The sequence below is a fragment of the Sebastes umbrosus genome, chromosome 18, assembly GCF_015220745.1.
Source record: "Sebastes umbrosus isolate fSebUmb1 chromosome 18, fSebUmb1.pri, whole genome shotgun sequence".
NCBI lineage: Eukaryota > Metazoa > Chordata > Actinopteri > Perciformes > Sebastidae > Sebastes > Sebastes umbrosus.
The window spans coordinates 4,988,230-5,004,427 of record NC_051286.1 but is presented as its reverse complement, the minus strand read 5'-3'; the positions used below and the strand labels follow the sequence as shown (position 1 = coordinate 5,004,427).

The window sequence follows — 16,198 nt, the reverse complement described above, 5'->3', positions numbered from 1 at the left end:
GTTCACACTACAGTGTGTAAGAAAGGTTCTTTGCAAAGGTTATTAAGTGGCAACCTCTCAGAGATGTAGTTCTGCAGTTTGTATCAACCAGTGGGCCTCATGCAGCAACATTCTCTTAAAATTATCTTATAGTTTTTCTTAATTTTCTGTTAAGAGACAAAAATAAAAGAAGTCAACTCCACATTCACCAAACGTTCTTAAAAATCCAGATCTGCTCTTACCCAGGTGTGCTGAATGATGAATCCCACTTGATCCCTCCCATTGGAGGCGTGTGGCCGATCGTTTATTATTAGCATAGGTAACGCCCCCTGATCACTATATAAGGGTGGGTATTACCATAGGTAACGGCCCTGAAACACTATGTAAGGGCAGGTGTTGTGCCGTGTGCAAATACCCGAGTATTAGAGAGATGCCACCAAATAAATGGCTGTAAGAAGAAGAAGAACTTGTGCAGTAGGGAAATTGAGGTACTGTTCAATAAACTTCAACAAAGTAAACATGTGATTTGCAGAGCATCAGTACTGGAATTATAGGAATTTAATAATCAGTATAATTACTCTAAAACACTATATAACAATCTAAATTTGATGTTCCTCAAATTTAAAAATGTGTTTGTGGACAGTGAAATAAGATGTTTTTTTCTTATCTTGGTAAGAGTGCTCTCGTAAAATGTTCTCTTACTTAAGAGAAGAGCAAAGAAAGAATGGTGAATCATAGAAAGATATGAGTACTAACGAAATAAGAACAAATCGTGATTACAAATAAAAATTGAGGAGATGAAATTTGTTCTTATATCTCTTATCGACACTGAGCCTGCATGAGGCCCAGTGTCTCTGTTCAGCTCTTTCTAACATGTAAATAATGAATGTTTTGAAATGTGTCTGCAGGTCCATCATGACAGACTTGTACTACCTCAGCCAGGCGGACGGAGTGGGCGAGTGGAGAGTGAAGGAGGCTAAAGACCTGTCGGATCTGGTCCAGAACAGAATCACCTACCTACAGGTATCTACAGACACACCCGCTGCTCCGCCAACTGGCCTCACACACTCCCTCCCTCTCTCTCTCTCTCTCTCTCTCTCTCTCTCTCTCTCTCTCTGTCACCCACACGTAGACACAAATACAGGGTAAGCATTTATGCGGATGTTTCCCTCACAGGTACAACGGCGCATATGCGTTTTTTGAGGACAGCTTTCACACTTGCTTGTCTCATTTGCACCATCCATAACTGTCAGCATCAGTTTCCACGAGGAGCAGGTGAGGGCGGTGATAGCAGACTGTCTCAGCAGTCGCATCTGACAAGCAGGATTCTTGTTGCTTGTCAGCGGTTTAGTAACACACACACACACACACCGGCGCCAAAACACATGGACACGCATGCAGACTTGCAAAAATGACAGATCGGCAGACGCGCTTATGCAGGCATGCAAAAACGCTGTACACAGACACACACATATTTACTCAGAGATAGATGCACATATGCTTACAGCGCCACACACAACGCGAGACCGGCCACACATCCATTCACCCCCAGCCACCCCGCTCCCCTCCCCCCAACGCCGGTGCTGCCGGGTTCCCGGGTGGGGCGGTTCGCCGCGGCACCGGGCCCTGCAGCATTAATGAGCCGGTGTGTTTGATGAAGAGGACCCAGTCAGTCTGGCTGGGCGGAGACAGCACCACTAACAGCTGCTGTCACCACCGCTGAGGGATCACACCGCTCCACCAGCTGCCGTCACTAATTCATCACACGCACACCGAGTCGTGCACAGATGGATTCACCCGCACCTACGCAAGCAAATTGGCGCGCACGTACGCACGGCCGCAAGATTGATGCACATGCTCGAATGCAAAGAGATGCCCCTGTGTGTGTGTGTGTGTCTCACACATCTATATGTACACACACTGACAGACTCCACCCTCCTATCCTGCTGTCTCTGCCACCCTCACCAGCCTCTCCCTTCATTCCTGGTTTAACTAACTCCATCTCTGCGTCTGCTCCATCTGTCCACTCACAACATTCAGTGAACATGGCTGCTTCTTCAGATGGCTTTACGTTGGACACGCTTTTCATCTATTTTTGCACCGTGAGCCTTTTATACGCTGGTATTAATGGATAGTGAGCGAGATATGGTGTTTTTGATCTTTCACTTGTCACTCAACAAACGTGTCCCGTACCTTAAAGTTATAATCCTTAAAGCAGATATAATCTGTATTTTTATATTAGACTACAAGGCACTTTTAACTTGTTATGAAACCGTCTTTATTTAAAACTGATTCCTCTGTATGACCTACATAAGTTAACAAGACCATCAGCTGGGTCCGAATCCCCGTGAAAATCGGACGAAACGATTTACGGCATGCAGTTTCACCAGAAACTCAGACTCCAGCGGGGCCTCCGGCAGCGACCAGCCCACCGCGGACAGACCCAGAACCGCTGCCACCTTTGACCTGCAGTTGAAGCTCTGGCGGGAGGTGGAGAGCTCTGCACCCAGAAGCAGCAGCTTCTCCTACGGCCGGAAGCTTAGAAGCTTTCTAAAGGGACCCTGGTGCTCGGAAATACTACTGCTTTTGTCCACTCGACTGCCAAAATCAACACAAAATAAAAGTTCCTCGTTGTAGCTTTAACAACAGAGCACATGACTTGTGATATGTGAACGAGGATGCTCTTAGTCATGAACTCATAGAAGAACATCACCTGACTCTGCAGTTCCCCTCGGCTCTGCAGAGCTTTACAGCATCTTTCAGCAGGCAGCTGTTTTCAATGACACGCTTAAAAAACATCTGTACACTACCTGCATGTCACCAAACAGCAGACTGACAAAGTTTAGCAGCTTTAGTGGAGCATTTAGCTAGCGGTTAATGGGCCAGATATTTCACTCAGAAGTTGGTGGAGACCAAAACAGAGCTAAACATTTTAGTCCTGGTTGATTTGACGACACCCGTGGTTACTGATGATGATGATGGTAAACTAGTGTTAATAATATGTGCCAGACAGTGGACAACCTCCGGGTCTGAAAAGTGAAGCCAATGCTGAAGTGCCTTAAACTTGCATTCTTTCTAACAGCCAGCAGGGGGCGACTCCTCTGGTTGCAAAAAGAAGTCTGATTGTATAGAAGTCTATGAGAAAATGAGCCTACTTCTCACTTGATTTATTCCCTCAGTAAACATTGTAAACATGAGTTTATGGTCTCAATCGCTAGTTTCAAGTCTTCTTCAATACAGCATGATGTTCATTTAGTACATTATGGTCCCATTTAGAGTCAAATAGACCATAAAGCAGGGGATGCTTTAGGGCGTGGCTACCTTGTGATTGACAGGTTGCTACCACGGCGTTGTCGTCTTCCAGCTTTAACCCACAGTCTGTTTTCAGTTCATGAAAGTTAACTACAACATTTTTGGTCACCTAAAAATGTCTCATTTAGTGTTCGGTTCGAGGCTTTAAAACAGCAGTCCAAAAAACAATGGGTGAAGTCACAGGGACTACGTCCACTTCTTATATACAGTTTATGGACCCAGAGTACCATTCGAAGCTGATAGTCCGTCAAAAGTGCAACAGAAGGAGAGAAACTGGTGGATCTGTTCACAGCAGAGCCAGTAAAATATTTTGACACAGCAATAGTGAACCCGTGATCAAATGTTGTCCTCTGCATTATGTTAAACGCTCCCATTGCACTTACTTTTGTTTTCCACATCTTGTCCAGTGCGTGCATCATGCATTCCCCTTCTCTGTAAACCCCTTGTGTGTAGGTAACACAATTTGAATCCGGTAGTGGGAAAGGCAAACGCAGCAAAAATGAAATCTACTAAACAAAGAGGCAGTTAAAGAATGCAAAACGTTAGACGGCTATTGCGGAGAGATATTGCCAGTAAAAAGTACAAAAAAGTGGGGTTTGATATCATAAAAAAAAAACATAAAGTCTCCTTGCTTTGATTTTCTGATGATAATATTTGAGTTTTCTCTCGGCGGAGCTCTTTGACAGTTCAGTCATTGTGGATGTTAGTGCTCTAAATGACGCAGCGTTGCTTCTTAATGCAAAAAAGATGACTCTCATCCTGTGCTCTACAGGTGCTTCTCCTCTAAAGGCGTCCATTAAGGAAAATGCAAAGACTTTTAATGAGCTGGATATAGAGTAAATCTGCTGACAACAGAGAGAGAAAAAACAGACTTTTACCAAAAACGTAGCCGAGCTTTACTTCATCTTCAGCTTCCTTTCATCTTCCTCTCTGTTTTTGAATGTGGGCATCACAGTGGATAATTACCTGAGCTTGACATACCATTTCTCTTATCCATATTCCCTACAGAAACATTATCACCTCTGAACTGAATCACTCTGCAACTGCGTCTATGTTTGACACTCAAAAAAGCGCACCGTTTAAACAGGCACTTAACCTACAGTACAGAGCGGTACTCAGAGGCTGCCTTTGTGCACGCATCTGCCGTCATTATCCTTGAACCGAGTCTCTCGGCGCGTCGGAGTCATTCCAGCCTCATCATTATCAACCGGGGATCCGATGGTGGCCTCACGGCTCACGCCGCACATTGATCTCATGCAGACGTGATGCCGAAGCTCTGTCGAAAGGAAAGCTTTAGTCCTTTTGTCAGGACGCCGCTGTAGATTATTAGCACAGTAACTTTTAGCCTACACCTATGGGGCTAGTAGAGAACCGGCAGCCTGTAACTCCGGGGAAATACCTGCGCGGCTTGTTCTGTCAGCTGTACTCTGTTCATGGTGTTATTGAACATCAGTGGTGGTAATCACTTTTCAACTCCTCTCCTCTCAGCTTTTTCTTATTTCGTCTCTATCGCCTCTGTCCTCTTTCTCATTTCATCTTTTTTTTTTAATCCCCTCATCTCTTCCCTCTTTTTCCCTCTCTTCCTCTTCCTCTCCTGCTAGCGCGTGATAGGCAGCGTTAGCCGGTGGGTGGCGCGCGGCCTGATTACCGTGAACCATCCACAGCTGCAGAGAGCCTAATGAGGAAAACACTCCCATCAGCCCGTAATTGCTGTTTTAGGAAGCCGGTTGGCATGAGCGTCGCCGAGTCGCTCAGACCGGCTGCCGAGAGAATCACAAACCGCCCGGCGACCCATCGACAACGCAGCGTGTGTCACTCTGTTAGTTTCCACTTTTTATTTGTTTCTTTCCACCGGCACCCGTCATCTGGTATTCTTTCCCCTCAGACTTTGTATGATATTGAAGCTAATTTATGAGCTGAGGAATGAGAGTGAGACGGGGAGTTGGAGAGAGAGGAGGAAAAAGAGAAGGAGGGAGAGTATCAGAGAGAAAGGGGGATGAGGAAAGAAAGAGTTGTAGGAGATAGGAGGGGAGAGAGAGGGGAGAGGTTGGTTCTGAGGCTAACAACCCATCTCAGACACACTGAGCAGTCTCACAACAAAGCTGCTCTCCAAACACCAATCAGAGTAAATTATAACGCAATGTAACGAGAAACCTATTTGGAACGTTGGAGAGAAGAAACTCAAAGCAGATGGAAGTAGATCGGAATGTTATCTGGCCCTAAAAGGAGATTATGAATTGACAGGATATCTCTCTCTACCGTCAGAGATAGAAAGCAGAGACAGATCCTAACCAAGTACAGACTCCGTGACCTCATATGGAAATAGAAACAGGAAGACACAAAAGAAATCCTAGCAACCAAGAGAAAACAGAACATGTGGTCTCTGTTGGACAGGTAAGACAGAGATGCACTTCCTCCTCCTACAATGTCAAACCTTCAATGAAATAAGGAACATTTACTTTAAGGTCAACTTTGTAATTTCACATTTCAAAGAGCTTAATGACCTCGCAAAATTAAAAAATGCTCCGAGGAGAAGGAGACGAGGCATAGCCTGCTGCCCAGTGTGTTTCAATATACCTCAACCTGGGGGACAGTGAATGACCTAGACACACACACACACACACACACACACAGAGTAATTGGACAGATGGTTACTGAGTGTATTATTCTGTTTTTACATACGATCCATAACGTTAATGTTAACTGGAGATTCATGTCAATATGGCTACTGTACCCCTTCATCTTTGGTCGTGTCGAGACGGTAACCCACAATTTGCAAAAACTTGCAAAACATCTTGCAAGACTCGCTGCCCGACGACCTATCATAACCCCAACCATTCAAGGTCAGTGCCTAATCTTAAAGGACGGGTCCAACTGCGTTCTGTACCGTGTTTTTCAAATGGAAACGCCCACTCAGCTGTTGCATAAAGCAGTGACGTAGGTTACCAAAGTAAGCTAATCAATAAGGTTATGAATAATGTGAACGCTAGCACGAGCTGAGTCATATAGCTGTGCTAAATTTGGATTATTTTAAATTGGGGTTGTATGTATACTCCCGCGTTCTGCGAGGTAAAAATGACTGTTTTTGTGAATGTAGTCCGGTGGCTTTGAAGAGAGCGATAAAACGGCCAGTGCCTGACCTTAAACATCTCACGAGAGTTTAGCAATTTGTGAGGTACCATCTAGACACGACCTTCATCCTCTCCTAAATATAAACCATCCATCAGCTCAAACACACACAAATACATGCATAGGATTATACTGTATGATATTAATATATATGAATCTTAATGTTGTGTTAAAGTTCATATTGCTGTTATTGTGTGCTGTCTAAAATATTTAGACGAATTGTATTTTGATGCTCTGGCAACACTGTTCATGAAACTTTCAAGCCCCTTGAATTTGAAAGAGGATTCAACCTTCCAAAGTGAAGCTAAAAAAAAACTATTTTTCATTGCCATTTTTTTTTTTTCTCGTAAATTTACAATTTAATAATCCTGACAATTTTTGATTGTTTTTCTCGTAAATTTGCTGCTTTAATCTCAGAAATCTCTGAGTTTTTTCTCTGATATCACCCCCCTCCCAAAGGGGCAGTGAGTGAGAGAATGCAGTAGCAACTGAAAAAAAAGAGATTAAGGATGAAGAGATATTAAAGGATGATTTTCTGTCAACATATTCCAGGAAAAGAGCAAACCCAACGAGTTAGTCCATCTCTCAATAATTTACAACTGTTATTGGCACTCAGCCCCGAGCCCATCGCTTCCTACGGAAGTTGTAAATCTTCAAAAGCTATTCACAAATATGTTTTTTTTTTGCTGTGGCTCAATCATTTCTAGCAGATGTTACTCAAACAGGAGTGAGTTGTGCATTTGCTTTATTCACATATTAATATGCAGCAAGGTGAACGTGGGTAAAACTCAAAATGAACTACAATGCCCATGTTCATAATATTGAAGAATACATGTCAGCCAGTGCAACGGTGTGGCTCATTGATGTGTTTTTAATCCAACAATGGATGAAAATATCTATACAGTAGCAGCCTTTGACTACACAGATAATACTTCATACCATAGAATATACAAATACAGAACATCACCAGTTTATCCTTTAACAATAAGAAGGAAAGAGATGGAAAATACATAGTAAAAGAGGAATTTTCAACACGGAGAGAGAAGAAGAGGAAAACAAGCTGGCAGGTAAAGAGAGAGAAAGAGAGAGAGATAGAGAAAGAGAGAGAGGCCAACCGAGAAAAAAGAGTGAACAGGAATGAAATTAGAGCGAAGTGGAGTATGAGACGGACAGGCGAAGGGAACAAAGAAAACAATATCAGCCATGTGTTATTACAAGTCAGAGAGCAGGGCTTTGAGAGATACAAGAAGAAGGTCAAGCAATAAAAAAACTGTTGAAACATTGCTTCCTCTCCTCCTCCCAGAACCCCCCAGACTGCAGTAAGGCGAGAAAGCTGGTGTGTAACATCAATAAGGGCTGTGGTTACGGCTGCCAGCTCCACCACGTCGTCTACTGCTTCATGATCGCTTATGGCACCCAGCGCACGCTCATCCTGGAGTCACACAACTGGCGCTACGCCCCCGGCGGCTGGGAGACCGTCTTCCTGCCCGTCAGTAACACCTGCACCGACCGCGCCGGGGCCACCACCGGACACTGGTCAGGTAGGTACACACACACACACACACACATAGCAGTATCACTGTGAGCTACACACAGCCAGTAACCTCAGTGCTGCCTGCAGACGACTGGTTGCTTAATAAACAAATAACCCCGGCTGTTTTTTGGTCTATCTCTGCTAAAAGACAGGGTCTGCCAGACCCCTGCTTTTGTGCAGCTACAGCGAAAACAAACTGTGAATTCCCTGGCTAAGCAGGACTGTGCAATTCCTGTTAAAGCACTTTGGCAGCAAACGTAGCAGCAGCAGGTTGCTGTTCAAAGGTTTCATTGCCAAGAAATGCTGTGTGACTTTATTTCAGCAGAGGAGGCTGGTATATAGAGGAAGAGGAGGATGCTGGGGCTTTGTCCTCCCTTAGGGCGGGACCGCTTATATCAATTTAATGTACTTTTTTTTCATGCCAAAACATATATTATAAAGCAAATATTGTCATTGCATTGGTCCAATGATAATTTCCACCGTATTGTACGTGAGTGTGACGAACTAGCAGTAAAGCGAGATGTAGAACTATAACTGGTATTACAACAAAAAATCCAGAACACGGTTGGCTTTATGAGAGTAGCTCTACTGCGCATAACCCTGGAAATAACCTGGAAGCTAGAAATCCAGTATCCAGTTCGTATAATATTTTGCTGATTAATACAGTAACATATTAGAAAAGAAATTATAACGTGCAAATTGCGAACTACTTGTAAACACATGACTAAACTAGAAAGGTGCACTCAGTAGAGTGCAGATCTCCGCCAGGTGTGTCTGCAACGACCACTGCTGTAATGTTTGATTGAAAGAACACAAGCCACAGTTGGCTAACCGCCTCTTTAGACTAGACTATGTGTATCAGATGTGTTTTTCACTCATGCACGTCTCACACAACAGATACGCTCTCATTTTAATCTATGCAGCCGTCTGCACCGGCTCTGTGCAGGCGCATGTCTCAGCTCCCACGGGGCGGTGGATCTCACGGGCGTAACCACGAATTGAAGCGTTAGGCTTCAAGGCTATTTTTTTGACAATACGCATGTAAACGTGAGGTTGATGCCCGGTCAAAAGGCACAGAATAACTGTGTCTCTGTGTAATTCCGTTAGCAGTTAGCTGATAGCCAAACACACCGTCCAAAACAATAAAACTGAGCAAACTGTTTTCCACCACCATGTCTCACTTGTGGCTCCTACCGGCCGGGGGCTGGTTGAGAGTAGTGAGCGAGGAGTCAGCAGTCATCTGTCATCTGAACATCTATCTATCTAACAGACAATACAAGGTGTTTTGAGAAAGTGTTAGTCACTGCAACCACAAGAGGTCGTCATTATCTCGTGGGGGAGATGAAAAAATTACATTTTATTAAGGCCTTTTCAACAGTCCAAATTTACTTTTTTCAGATTTACATTTCCCTTTTTTTACCGAGCAGTAGCTAGTTACATGCGTTAGCCGACGCAACGGTTAGTGGCCACCCCAAAGGACTATTAAGCTAATGGCGAAAATGGATTTGGACTGGGGGAGGGACAGGGTCCATTATTTGTTAACTCCTTACATGTTTAATTTCCTGTACACTGATAATATCTTTCATAATGGACTATCCATTACAACAGAAATGAATTTCAGCGATTATAGCAAATGTATGGAGTCTTAACTGAGGAAGACTGCATGTGTTTCTCTGTTGTCGCTCCAGGTTGTTGCATAGACTGACTTAAGGGTCTTATATTTACACGTTAAAAGCTTAAAAAATCCACTTTGACAACAACAAACCAGTGTTGAATGTGAAAACTGGGCTTGTTTTAACACATTAAAGTGAAAGTCTACTTGAATTGACAACACAAGTCCACTCCTCTACTCTTGAAGCAAGTGTCGTGTATAAATCAATCAAATATATCTAGTATTCAGCCATAAATATTACATTTTTGTATTTATTATTTCATAAGAAAGATTACATATCTGCCCCCAAAAGGAGTGTAAACATCTATTCAAGGTCTTGAAATGTAATTAGCCTTCAAACTGAACTTCTTGGTTCATGTTCTCAACGATACCTGTAGAAACACCTCGACACCAACTAAGCCTCGTGGTGTGTGCCGGAGGGCTGTTGTTGGTCTAAACGCAGCTTTAATGATTCGTTGAGGTGAACCTTGAGAGGCTTTGGAGGCGATGATGTTCCTGATTTCACCAAGTTTTCACCAATCCTATGAAATATCTCAACATCTACTGGTGCAGAATTTGGATGCAGACATTCATAGTTCCCAGACGATGTCTCCCCGTGACCTGAAAACATCAGCATTTTCATTTTGGCCATGTTAGCATGCTGACGTTAGCATTTAGCTCAAAGCCCCGCCGTGCCTCAGTCCAGCCTCACTGAGCTGCTTTTTTTTTTTCTTGTTATTTATGTGTGTTATTAAAATGTATGAGCCAGTCATGGACCGTCCATAATGAGTTCATAAGGTAGTTCATATGTATACGTGGTAGCAGAATAGCTGAGACAGAAGATCGATGTGCTTGTTTGGGAGAAATGCGTCTCCTTACTAACGCACAGGCAGCAGAATCACTTAAGAATAAGATTGCATATATAGGTGTGATTTTGATATTATTAATGGATAATCTTATAGTATAGGTGTTTAGCTGACAAAACCAAAGCATCAGAGACGATCTGAAGGGTTTTACTATGAGTCTCTGCCTCCCTCTCTATCACGTTCCCTCTCATTGCTTTTCTTGTTCTCATCACTGCATCCTTTCAGCTCTATATTTCCCCTCCTATCGCTTCATTTGACTCGTGCTCTCCTGGGCTCTCCCTTCTTATCTCCTGGCTCTCCCAGCGCCTTCCCCCCTTTCTTATTCGCCTGCCTTTCATGTGTCCTTTTCCCACTATCTAATGTCTTTCTCTGGTGTCTGTCTGACAAACAGCCTCCTATAGATCCATATATGCCATCTGGGCTGCTCGCAGCCAACAGCTAGCTCACTACAAACGCCACTCCCCAGGCCTTTGCAGCGTTCTCAAATCCTATCCTTATAAAGTCTTGTAATGTTGCAGAGGCTGTATTTTTCTGTTGACCAAGCCGGCTAACAGGCCAGGCATAGCTAATGTAAGCCTGTTGGGTACTCGGCTACGCCCGTGGTCATGGCTGTTTTGTTAACAGTGCAGGTAAGAGCGTTCCTCGGGGGCGCTGGGCCACAAAGGGACGCTCAAACCTTGGATTAATAGGTAGATATACATTGAATGTCTCTAATTAAGTGGGATGTTTGCCCATGCCAGCATCTGAATGTACTGAATACTGATCTCTTGAAAACTTGCAATGGCCTCTGAATTTGCAAGTGCTATGTTCCAGTATATTATTGGCCTTTTATTCTCTGGTTAACCAGTGTTTCCATGCAAATGACTCCAGATGATAAAAGGTTTTGCATAGTTTCTTTATGACCGGGAGCTTTGCATCTTCAGGACACCGTCATTCTCTAATTGTGTCAGACATCCGGTCTCAGCTGTATTTTGTGGTAAATGCCACCGATCCTTTGTAGTCACCTTCACTTAGAAATGTGATGAGCATCCTGCTTTGGGTTTTCTATACTTAGCCGTTCTTTGTATTGTTCGCCGAACCTCGTGTCTACGTGGGGGAAATTGACATTGTTGGTATTTTATGCAGCAGCCCCACCAGATTCCTCATTTATCTTTACATGGTTTCCCCCTTTTTCTTTTAAGTGTTTCCCCGAGGATGCGAGTCATTTATAGACCGGGAGGAGATGCATGGTATGTGTATCTGTGACAAAAATCAAAGATAGTGATACAGTCATTATGGGACCTGCTGTTTTCCTTCTCCTCAAACGGGAAAAAACAAAACATTACAAGAAAATCCACATTTAAATACAAGTCATCATAACATAACAAAGTACGGTGATATGATTTACTTTGTGTCAGAAAAAGAGAAAATAGAATAATTGAGAGGATAAAACCAGTAGTATGTTGTTATAGGAAGGAAAAAATATAGATTTCATTGAATTATCAGCCTCTCACCCAGCGGCCTATCCATCTCTTACGGCTGGATATTGGTTGACATGTTTTTTTATATTATTTTGAATATACAATACCCAAATTTTGGTTCTCACTTTTCAATACCTCTACTTTTACAAATATGTTTTTCTACAAAACAATTTTAAAATTTAACCAAAGTAGCCAAAGTTTTCAAACCTTAAACATTACCACCAGTTACCACAGTTTCACAAGCGTGTTGGAGAACTACGGCGGCCTTCAAGTAACGTAAAAACACAAAAGGCTCTCTCTACAGCCAGTGTTTGGCTCAACATGGCGGAGCAACATGGTGGACTCCTGCTCCGAAATGTTACACACTGTTCATTTAAGTTGGCAAAATTGTGGTTTTAATTAGGAGTGATATATAATTTAAATGCCTGGAGGTAACCTTACATGTGAAGGCGGACGCATGTGTGTACATATGTAAATGATATTGCTATATCTCTGCACTTTTTTTTTGTTTTCGATTACCTTTTTTTTATTTAATTTATAATTATTATTATTACTTTTTTTTTCTTTGTATTTTTATTATCATTTTCTTTCATTTTATTTTATTCTATTATTTTTTTGTTTATTTATTTATTTTTTATTTTATTTCAATTTTGAATGCTGATGTTGTTTTCTCTCGTGAACTTATTGTTTTTGTCTCTAAGCACATCTACTTAAAAATTGGTTTATAAACTATTGTAACTACGAACTGTAAATTGCATATACGAAAACAACCTATGAGGTCACAAATCTCCATCTACCAACAAGAATGATAAGAATGCCCAAACAGGTGCAATGAAAGCTGACAGGAGACTCAGGAAGATGTCAATACATTACAGTGAGCAGAGATGTAATCAACCAGATCAACTGAAAACACCTATGTGGGTGTTCATAGCTTTTAACGCACGGTGCGGAACCCTCTGAACCTCCTCCACTGTCACCTCTCTGTTGTCAGTGTCATTCCTACACCCAGACTGAGGTGTAGGCATTTGTGGTGAAGAGACTACAGGTAAAAGAAATGCACTGCACTTTTTTTATAAGCTTCTGGTGCCTGTAATTTCAGAAATTGTACCGTCATCACCTATAATCATGACTAAAAGCATATCAGTATGTCATGTGGTACCCCGTTACATTCATGAAGTCAAAACTGCAGCTACTGGTGACAAAGTTAAGAGCGAAAAACAACAACGTTACTGGGTGAGCGATCTAATGGACGTGAGCGTCAGAGTTTGGGTGTGTCCCGTTGTCACTCGTGGGAAAAGAGGCTGTAAAGACAAACTTATTGTCTGTGTTATTTATTGCTTTTGATGTGAATTATTCACACTCTAGGGTGTTGACTTCATTAAGTCAGAAAGATTAGTGACGTGGTTTTGATTTGAGTAAAAGCTGATTCTGTTGAGCAGGTTCCTCAGGCACGGCTCAACAATAAGGATTGCTCACTTGCCCGGGGGCAAGTATAATGCCACATTGGGCTCGTAAATCTAACAACTTCCTGTTTCTTGTAGGTGGCACTATGACTAACGACGATAGCAATACTATTTAATTAGATTATAATTGTGTATTATGTATGAATCTTGATAAAGGTTGACCCGCCTTGTCTCTCTGGACTGGATACTGGATACCAAAAAATACACACATATTGGTTCTGACACCAAAACAATACTTTAACAGCCGTACAAAAACCTTTGCCTCAATAAAACACTCTCTAAAATTGGCAAAAAAAAATGTGTTTGTAGTTTGGAACTATGACTATAAATCTGAACAGACATTCAATACCAGTTTTTAGTACTTGACAAATTTAGATTCTAGGCGCTGTCGGTACCAAAAGAAAGCAATGAGCCCTTCTGTCTATTAAACCACTGGTGCATGTTGCTGTTTTACTACAGCTTTAACGTCCAGTGGACAGCATGAGAGAGCTTACTGTAGCACAGGCCTGGTATAACACACTAAATTCTGAACACACACAAAAAGGGGGAAACTAGTCTTCTTGTGGAACAATGGTTCGTTGATCAAAGAGCTAATTTGCCAAAGAGAGTGTATTCCTTTGAGCTTCTCTGTAGAGATATTACTGCCTTATGAGTGAGTCTGAGAGCAGCGGGGGAAACATAATGTTCCCTGCCATGTAAAGACTGGGAACAAGAGTTGTCTAAGTTCATAAACTCTGTCTCAAATGTATTATGAATGGAGCGGTTTTTGTGTCTGGATGGTGTCACTCATGGCTCTCCAGTTTCATGTTAATCTTATGCAATATTTATTAGGCTCAGTGTGCATCATAGGTTTAAAAGTACAGCGTCAGTGCAGAACCTATATGCTTTACCGTCATACAGGAAATACATGCAGATGCTTTGGAGTTGAGATGAAATTTAAAAAAGCTTTGTGATCTAATTAAGTAGCTGTGGGAGGCAGACGTACTGCATCTCTGTACATTCGTGCCAGGAAGTGCAGGCCTCAAAAATATGCCCATTCCCCCTTATGTGAATCATGCCAACGCTGTTATATAAGCAAAGACGGGCCTGGGAATATTTTTTCTGTTCAATATTTAATGCTCCTACCAATTTATATTCAGTTCACGCTCCGGCATACGCACACATGAATTGAAGCCTCTGTTTTCTGTACTTGTTTTTCACGTGTTTTTTTTTATTTTTTGTATGTACCCTTTCTGTGAAAGGCCATTTTTAATGACTCATTATGCCATTTATTTGGAAGTGTGTTGTGGATGTGTTTGCAGCTGTATTAGGGGCCCGTCTGTGGCAGTTAGGGAAGCCACTTCGCTCTGACAGAACACGGGCCTCAAACTTGTTTTTGTGTAAATCAGGGGGTTTACACACGCACGCACACACACACACACACACACACACACAGACACACACACAGACAAAAAAAAAACTCTCCTCGGGTTTTAAGACTGAAAGAGAGTGAAGGTTTTGTCTGCCAGGCATATCCCTTCTGGTGCGATGAGATTAGCCGGGGCTCTTTGTGAGTGTCTGTGTGCGTTTGTGTGTGTGTGTGAATGCGCGTTTCTTTTTATTGTTGCTTTATTTTGATCCCCGTTTGTTGTCAGAGGTGGATCACCTTGTTTTCCCTCTGATCGCGAGACCCTCGTACACGCATGTTCACGCGTGTTTTCATGTACATTTCCGTGCATGCTTGTAAGCGTGTATTTTCCACCTTTGTTCACACATGCAGGTGTGATGTATGTGTGTGTATGGAGGTCTGGTAGTGCCCAGAGAGGTGACCTTCGTAATCAGCCCGGCTCAACCCTCTGCTCAGGGCGTCTGCCAAGCAGGACTCAGCCTACAGAGGCCAATGCCAGACCACCAGCCCAACCCCTCCAATCCAGGTCCATGCATCAGCCCCTGGCCCTACACAGCCTTGATAGAAAGGAGCTTACCTTGGCCTTTAGGCAAGGACAGGCAAAGAGCAGCTGTCAATCACAAAAGCTGGACTCACCGGTGGTTGGGGGATTTGGATTAATGCTGGAAACTGAACAGGAATTAATATAATAAGGCTGAAGAATAATAATGCTGAAATTACTGCATCACAACAGAATATTTTCTTTTTGACAGAGTAACATGAAGTACAGTAGTTATTTCAGTAAAAATAAAAAGACAGTGAAAGGCTCAGTGAACCCTGACAGACAGAAAGCTATGCTGACAACTTGCTGATGCCTCCAAACTCCATATACTTAAAAAAAGAAGAGAATAAAAGGTGCAAATTAGTCTAACAGTTAAATCTGATTTCCATCACAACTGAAAATGAGTCTGTGTCTTGCAAGTCAGTTTTATTTACATACAGTAGCCGAAAAAAAGGGCTTTACAATCTGTACATCATGCCGCTCCCCTCACTCTATCCATAAAACCTCGGTTTTGATAAGGAACGCCACTAAACCGTTTTAACTTGAGCAGCGCTGAAACGTTTTAGTCAATCTGCAGAAAATAATACGCCAACAATTTGGATAATCCATTAATCACTTAAGCTATTTATCAACCAAACATGCCAAAACATTTGCTGGTTTCAGCTCTTCAAATATGAGCATTTGCTGCTTTTCTCTGTGTTGTATCGTTGCAAATGGAACATCTTTGCGTTTTGGATTGTTGGCCGGACAAAACAAAACAAAGCAATTTTGAAGAAATTACTCTGGGCTCTGGGAATGTGTGATGAGCATTTGTCTCTAGTTTCTGATATTTTATGGATTAAAGTCCCATATTGTGCTCATTTTCAGGTTCATACT

At 42.4% G+C, this 16,198-nt stretch overlaps 1 protein-coding gene across 2 annotated transcripts in view; it reads left to right on the top strand.

Annotated features, from left to right (window-relative positions):
• The window catches only part of fut8b (fucosyltransferase 8b (alpha (1,6) fucosyltransferase)), a 112,733-nt gene that overhangs the window by 84,641 nt on the left and 11,894 nt on the right, over positions 1-16,198 (top strand). For both annotated transcript variants that reach the window (XM_037750556.1, XM_037750557.1), the window contains exons 5-6: positions 888-1,002; positions 7,724-7,961. In XM_037750556.1, coding sequence (XP_037606484.1) covers positions 888-1,002; positions 7,724-7,961 — 353 coding nt within the window. The remainder of the gene's footprint in view (positions 1-887; positions 1,003-7,723; positions 7,962-16,198) is intronic.